Below are 7,612 nucleotides of genomic sequence, written 5' to 3'. Positions count from 1 at the left end.
CACCAGACAGAAGGGCTGGGCGGGGACGTCCGGGTCTACAAGGACTCCTGCCTCGCTCCCTGGACCGCCCCGACAGTGCTCCAAGATTCGGACGCCACCTGGCGGCCACAGTGTGCGCCGCAGTCTGGATAAGACAGGGTGTTTCGCATACAATACTAATATGCAGTCTCCTAATCGTAGGTAATTATACAAACTGCAGAAAATTTAAGTGATGATCATTGCCACTCCTGCCCTAAGCCCACCGAGGTGACCTGTGGTGGCCAGGCTGGAAGCTTCCTGTGAAGGCTCAAAAGGTGACCCTGGTTACCGGGGGCCTGAGGAGGGGTTACACCAATGCTGCTGTACTAGGGAGGGTCCTGCTCATTTTTACAAAACAAGAAACTGTGCTAAAGGTTCAGTCAATAATTTTGACTCCGCAGGCCAGGAAAGCACCGGAACGAATATGAATGCGCATGTCTGTGTGCCAATAACACTTTATTTACAAAACAGATGGCAATGTTTGCACACCCTGGCCAGCACCCATCCCCACTTCCACCAGCACAAGATGGAGGGGCTCACACCCCTGGCACGTGCATTTTGCTCCTTCAGGAGGGCCTAGCAGCTCCAAAGTTACGCACGTTTGTACAGCTTTTCATGTTCAGGGTCAAACACCACCTCCCTGCAAAGGGTCGGATTTGCCCAGGGCATTCCTCTCTACTCTTCCAATCCAATGTAAAAAACATGTTTACTTCAGCAATTGCTTTATCTTTCCAATCCAATGTAAAAAACATGTTTACTTCAGAAATTGCTTTATCTTTCCTTGTTTTTAAAATACATTTATTGATTTATTTACTTATGCCTGTGTTGGTCTTTGTTGCTGCACGCGGGCTTTCTCTAGTTGCGGCACATGGGCTTCTTGTTGCGGTGGCTCCTCTTGTTGCAGAGCACAGGCTCTAGGACTCCCGGGCTTCAGTAGTCGTGGCACGCAGGCTCCAGTAGTTGTGGCACATGGGCTTAGTTGCTCCACAGCATGTGGGATCTTCTTGGACCAGGGGTCGAACCCGTGTCCCCTGCATTGGCAGGCGGGTTCTTAAACACTGCACCACCAGGGAAGTCCTTTTTTTTTTAAACTTTGTTATTTTGGCTGCGTTGGGTCTTTGTTACTGCGCAGGCTTTCTCCAGTTGTGGCGAGCAGGGGCTACTCTTCGTTGCGGTGCGCGGGCTTCTCATTGTGGTGGCTTCTCTCGTTGTGGAGCACGGGCTCAGTAGTTGTGGCACAGCGCTTAGCTGCTCCGCGGTATGTGGGATCTTTCCCCACCAGGGCTGTAACCGGTGTCCCCTGCGTTGGCAGGCGGATTCTTAACCACTGTGCCACCAAGGAAGCCCAACTGCTCTTTTAAATTATGGAATTTCCAAAAAGACAACTGAGGCTACAGTGGAGGGAGGCTACCTACTTCCTTTCTAGTTGTAGGGCCGGGCAGGCAGGTCCTGTTCTGATTGAAGTGAATCTGGTCCATGTTGCCCAGAGACTTTCCATGGCAGCCCTCACAAAGGCCTTTAAACTCACTGCGAGGCACACAGCTAATCTCACCTGACACCCAAGCCTCACATGATGGATTCAAGTTTCTAGCTTGTTCTTCTGAAGCCCGATCAGGTTCAGGGGGCCATCCACAAGTGTGTCAGTGTTCTATCCACTGAATGGGCTGCCAGCCCCTCACTTCTCACCTTTGCCATCACCCAGGTGTCCTATCTAGTGCGCTGGACCCACAGGCTGCCTTCCCCACTCATCCTTCCCTCCTGCCAGGTGTAGGTCAGGCCCACCTGTCCTTTCTCGGCCCATGGAAGCTCACGGTTTCTGCAGGGCTCTGGCTCCTGGCATGTGCGCGTTGTGTTAGGAACTAGAGGTCCAGCAGCATTTTGACGTCTGTCTGTTTATACATCAGCCCTGTTCCTAACGGGTTGCTCTCTTCTCCTTAAGGGTTTATAGGAGCCCTCCATGAATCAGGGACATGAGACAGACTGCAGAGAATCTCGTCTCAGCACTTGGGTCCTTCTGCCAAACTGGGCCAAACTGGGCCAACCCGAGTCCTTAATCCTGTCACACAATCTGTCTCCTGCCTTCTCCACTCGAGGTTACACACGATGAGCTGTGCTTTCTGTTCAATTTAACTCCAGATCAAGATATAACAGTACGAGCAAATTATGTTAAAACTGAAATTCTGGAAAAGGAGCCCAGAGCAGCAGTCACAGAAGAAGCAGCTCCTTTCAGCCATCTCCTCCCCGCCTCCATGGCTGAACTGTGGCCGCCCCTCACATTCTAAACTGAGGTGCAGACTTGGGTGCCTAAAGACCACCTGCAGGACACCCCCCTACTCCCTACCTTGGCTGATGGCAACTCCAGCCTTCCAGTAGCTCAGCCCAGAACCTGGGAGTCCCATCCACTTTCTTCCACATCCCACCAGCAAGTCGCAGGGACCCCTTAGGGCCTCACTGCTGCTTGGACAGTCACCGTGCCTGTCCATCCACTGGGGCATCTGCCATCTTTCCCATCGTGAAGGAAACAAGATCTGACCAGGAAGACTTTAGGGAACACGGTGGAGACCCCACCCACAGGACACCCCAGGAAGGGCTCACTCCAAGGCGCGGGGCCCCGGGGTTACCGTGGAAGGTTTTTGGAAGCTGATCAGGAGCACAGGGAGAGCCAAGAAGAGGCACCGATGCAGGCAGCACAGGCCCCTGGACATCCCAGGACTTATCACAGAGCCCAACCCACCCGTTCCCTAGCCTCAGCCTACCCGAGAGGGGCTGTGTCTACAGCAGGAAACCCAGGGCCACACGCTGTCCAACAATGGCCCATGACCCACCTGAGCCTCCAGATTTTGTGACCAGGCCCAGCCCCCTTCCCGGGGGGTGGGCCGGAAGCACCACACGTGGGAAGGACCGGACTCGTGGGAAGGACCGGACTCGGGACTACACAAGTCTCTACCTTTATTGGCCAGCAGGCTACTTGAGGGGGATGAAGCGGGAGGAGTGGGTGGCCCCAATACCGGGCCGGCCGTGCTTCACAGGCTTGTAGGTGATGGAGAACTCGCCCAGGTAGTGGCCGATCATCTCAGGCTGAGGAGGAAGGGAGCAGGGTGGTCAGGCGGGCGTGGTTGGCCAGGCCCTGGCCCCCACCCCGGGCCAGCACAGCCCACACGCACCTTGATTTCCACCTGATTGAAAGTCTTGCCATTGTAGACGCCCACCATGCTGCCCACCATCTCGGGCAGGATGATCATGTCGCGCAGGTGCGTCTTCACCACCTCGGGCTTCTCCATGGGCGGAGCCTCCTTCTTGGCCTTGCGCAGCCGCTTCAGCAGCGAGTGCTGCTTCCTCCGAAGTCCGCGGTTCAGCCGCCGCCGCTGCCGCGCGCTATACAGCTGCATCAGCTGCTCACTGCAGGCAAAGCGCACAGAGCGGGTGGCCTGAACCCCGGCTCACCCCCCACCGCCCGCCCACTGACATTCCCGCTTCCCGTAGAGCCCCCAAAGCAACACTCGCAGACCGCCCAGGGCCCACGGCACCCGCGCCGAATTGTTCAGGATAAAACCCTCCGGTTCAAGAACCGCCCCCCCCGCCGCCCCGCTATCTACAAACGAGGAAGCCGAGCCAGGAAAAGAGGTAGCTCAGGTAAGAAGGCGGAGCAGCCGAACTTCGCGGGCAAACTGCTCTATCCCGAAGGCCTCAAGAACCCAGGAGCGGGGCCACCCGGAGAAACCCACAGCCAACGAAGACCCTGTGCTGTGCCCCCAGGAAGCCTGTCCCTCCGAGACAGACCCGCGCACACTTCCAGGAAAAAAGGCGTCCCTGGCTGTCCGCAAGCCTCCCTCCCCACCTGGGAGCCAGGGCGTCGCACCCACCCTGCCTAAAAGCTTCCAGCTCCTACAGCCAAACCTTAGACCAGGGATCGGCAAACTCCCGCCCACGTAGCAAAATCCCAGCCTGCAGATGCCCGAGCTCAAGAGGCTCACGAGCTAGGACAGCGTTTACATTTCCGAGTGGACGAAAACACGTCCAAAGGAGACACGTAGAAATCCTCTTAAATTCGATCCTCAACGTCTCCACGTGGAGTTTTATCCGCACGCAGCCCCGCCCTCTCCTTTACACACGGTCTCCGGCCGCGGCCGCAGGTCAGGCTGCAGCCCCTGGCCCTCGGGCCCACCCCCCCCCCGCCGCCATCCCCCCCTGCCCGGCAGCCACTTACTAGGACATGTCCAGCAGCTGATCGAGGTCCACGCCGCGGTAGGTGAACTTGCGAAAGGTCCGCTTCTTCTTCTGCTCCACTTCCGCCTGCGCGGGCCGGGATGCGGGTGAGCCGAACCCCGAGACCCACCTCCCAGCCTGCGGCGGCATCACCGAGCCCGCGGCTCCCGCCGAAAAGCGTGCGGCCCTCCCGGGTACGGAAGCCCACGGGGACGCACCACCTCGGGCCCGTCCCGGGGCGGCCCGAGCGGCCCGTGGCTACGGGGACTCGGCTGGGACAAGCGGGCCGACACAGGCCTTCCCTGCCCCGGGTCGTCCCGACACCCAGCAGGCCCGCCCCGCGCCCCCATGTCCGGCGGCGGTTCCGGAGGCCTTCAGGAGGCTACCGCAGCCGCGCGGCCTGACCCCGGCCTCCACTGCGCGGCCAGAGCTCGGATGGCGCCAGATGAGCCCGGAACAGACACGGTAACCGTGACACTCACCATCTTGTCAGTTCTTCAGAAAGGAGCGTCCTTTCTGCGCCTGCGCAGTTATCCCGAGGCCGCTCGCGTGCCCCGCCCCAGGGCTGCGCGCGCGCGCGCTTCCGCTTTCCCAGCGGAGGACGCGCGCCCTCTGCTGTCCGGAGGCCAGAGCGCTGGCTGCGAGGAATAAAGGAACCTCTGCCAACCTTGTGTGCTCGGACACCCCAGGCTCGGGCCGGCCGCCTAGTATTTTGGAGCCCCTTCCTCAACTGGGGGACGTGGGACGCGTCGCCGCCCGCTTTGGAAACTCATATTCGTGCTCCGTAATCTCCATAATGAAATCCACGTAAAAAAGTGTTCATGGAGTGCCTGTTTGCAGTAAGCGCGCTGTCTGGGTTCGGGACTGGCCCTCCCCTAGGGAGCTCGCATCCCAGTGGGCGAGACAGACCCGTAAGAAACAAGGTCATACAGATATCTGAGCCAAAAGGAAACTCGGGGGGTTGGGACGCTGGCTTTGCACAGATGCTCAGAAAAGGCTTCCCTGATAGGGACCAGCCAGCCTTTAACAGACGAACTTATATCGATATAAAGTAACAACTGCAACATTGCAGTGCTAGGTTTGCAACACATAAGCATGTAATATGTCTAACAAGAAGAGCAAGGACGGGCCGAGGGCTGAGAGCTATATAGGAGTACGCTTTCAATAGTCACTGGAACAAGGTGTCCATCTGAAGGCGATTCTCGTACATTAAGATGTATGTGGTCCCATGGGGCCCAGCAATCCCACTCCTGCGTGCATACCCCAAAGAACTGAAAGCAGGGACTCCAACAGATTTTCACACCCATGTTCACAGCAGCATGATTCACAGTAGCCAAAAGATGGAAACAACCTAAGTGTCCATCCATGAATGAGGGATAAACACAATGAGGTCCACCCACACAGTGAAATATAATTGAGCCTTAAAAAGGAAGGAAATTTTGACACATGCTACAATGTGGACGGACCTTGAGGACATCAGTGAGAGAATCCAGACATAGAAGGACAGAATACTGCATAATCCCACCCATGTGAGGTCCCCAGAGGACCCAAATCCATAGAGGCAGGAAGTAGATGGTGGGGTTCAGGGGCTGGGGGAGGAGGATGGGGAGTTAAGAGTTTCAGTTTGGGAAGAGAAAGTTCTGGAGATGGATGGGGGGAGATGGTTGCACAACAATGTGCATGTGCTTAATGCCACTGAGCTGTGCACTTTAAAAATGGTTAAAAATGGCCAATCTTGTATTTTTTTAATTTTTTTTTTGGCTGCGTGGCATGTGGATCTTAGTTCCCTGACCAGGGATCAAACCTGTGCCCCCTGCAGTCAAAGTGTGGAGTCTTAGCCACTGGACCACCAGGAAAGTCCCCTACTAATCTTATATTTTGTCACAGTAAAAAGCAACCCAACAGATGTGTGTGGTAAACTATAGAACAACCCCTAGAAAACTCAAAACGCACAATGAAAAAAATTAAAAGAATTAATTTTCTAGGTACACTAGAAAATAGTCACTGAATGCAAAAGAAAGGCGTAACAGAGGCATACAAGAACAAAAAGACATGATACATAAAAAACAGTTAAACGTTTGGCAGGGGTAAGCCCCATGAATGGATTGAGGATGCAACCAGCCCTGCAGGGAGGCTGAGGTCCTGGAAGAGAGAGTGAATGTGCAAAGGCCCTGAGGTAGGAATGAGAAGCTAAAACAAGAGAAAAGGCCAATGCCCTCCCCTCCCCCCGCCACATGATTCCACCACACCTCACTCAGTTTGCGTGTGGGGCATGAGGTGACCGTCTCCAGCCCCCTACCGACTAGGCTTGGCCAAGTGGCTTTGTGGGGAGCTGGGGCTGGCCTGGAGGGGACGGGGTGTGGGGGGAGGTAGCCAATTAGGCTTCACACGAAGGAGGGGACGTCCCTCCGTGCCCCAGTGGGGTACAAGCACTGTGTTTGGGACTGCAGGAAGTGTCTATCAGGGTGTGAAGGTGCGAAGCGGGCTTGCCCAAGTTTATGGAGGCAAACGCGGTCCTGGGAGCTCCTGGCTGGCTGGAAGGCCCTTCAATGATTGCATGGCACCCTTTGGCCAAGAGACTAATTTTGCAGAGAATTCATCTTGCTGATGTAAGGAGCTGACTTTTAACAATGCAGCGACACGTGGTGGGGACTGCAGGGTGCGGGCACGAGGTCCCCCGCTTTGCCTGATCCTGCTGCTTCTGTGAACCGGAGGGACGGGAAGAGGAGGGGTGCAGTCTTGGAGGGTCATCTTGGGTCTGGGGGAGAAGATGCCGGTTTCACTGGCTTTCTGGGCTGAGCCAAGCTTCCCTTCCCCTGCAAAGTGTGCTGGGCTGGGGCTCTCCGGCTGTCTAGTTCACCGCATTCTCAAGCCTGGCACACTGGAGCCATCCAGGATTTGTGTTCTGAAATCTCGATTGTCGTTTTTACGACGACAGAACGGCCCCGTCACTTCATGTGGCAGAGGGCACTCTGCAGGTGGGAACTTGTCCCACCCCGCCTCCCTGGCCCCCAGGTTCCTTCTGCATCTCTGGGATCCCCCTTTGCTGGGACTCGAGCTGCTCCACTGCCCAGGCCTGGCCCTGCCTCTCGGGCCCTGTGAACAGCAGCTGTGCCCCACCAAGTGCCCACCATGACGACCTTCAGCTCCCTGAGCTGCACCCCACCGGCCCTGAACTGGGGGTGCCAACAGCCCCCCCACCCATGTCCACGGCCCACTTCGTGGAAAGATGAGCAGCCTGCCCGAGGCCACAGTCCAGGTGTCACTCCCGCAGGGGGGGGGGGAGGCCTGGCCAGCCCCACCCATGTGTGTGCAGACGTCTCTTCCTCGGAGCCCGGCAAGTGGCCTCTGAACCCTGGGACCCAGGGTCCCTCACAGTGGGTCTGCA

General features: G+C 56.8%; 1 protein-coding gene across 1 annotated transcript; it reads right to left on the bottom strand.

Moving 5' to 3' along the window:
• Positions 1–2,950: 2,950 nt before the first annotated feature.
• On the bottom strand, positions 2,951–4,389 carry RPS15 (ribosomal protein S15). Its single transcript, XM_082456194.1, has 3 exons — positions 4,226–4,389; positions 3,183–3,417; positions 2,951–3,096 (listed from the first exon to the last, which is right to left on the bottom strand). Exons 1-3 carry the CDS (start codon positions 4,372–4,374, stop codon positions 2,983–2,985), a joined length of 498 nt encoding a protein of 165 aa, XP_082312320.1. The 5' UTR covers positions 4,375–4,389; the 3' UTR covers positions 2,951–2,982.
• Positions 4,390–7,612: the final 3,223 nt, after the last annotated feature.

This window comes from Balaenoptera physalus (assembly GCF_965194825.1).
Source record: "Balaenoptera physalus genome assembly, chromosome: 3".
In the NCBI taxonomy this organism is placed as follows: domain Eukaryota; kingdom Metazoa; phylum Chordata; class Mammalia; order Artiodactyla; family Balaenopteridae; genus Balaenoptera; species Balaenoptera physalus.
This window is presented reverse-complemented; position numbering and strand designations above follow the sequence as displayed.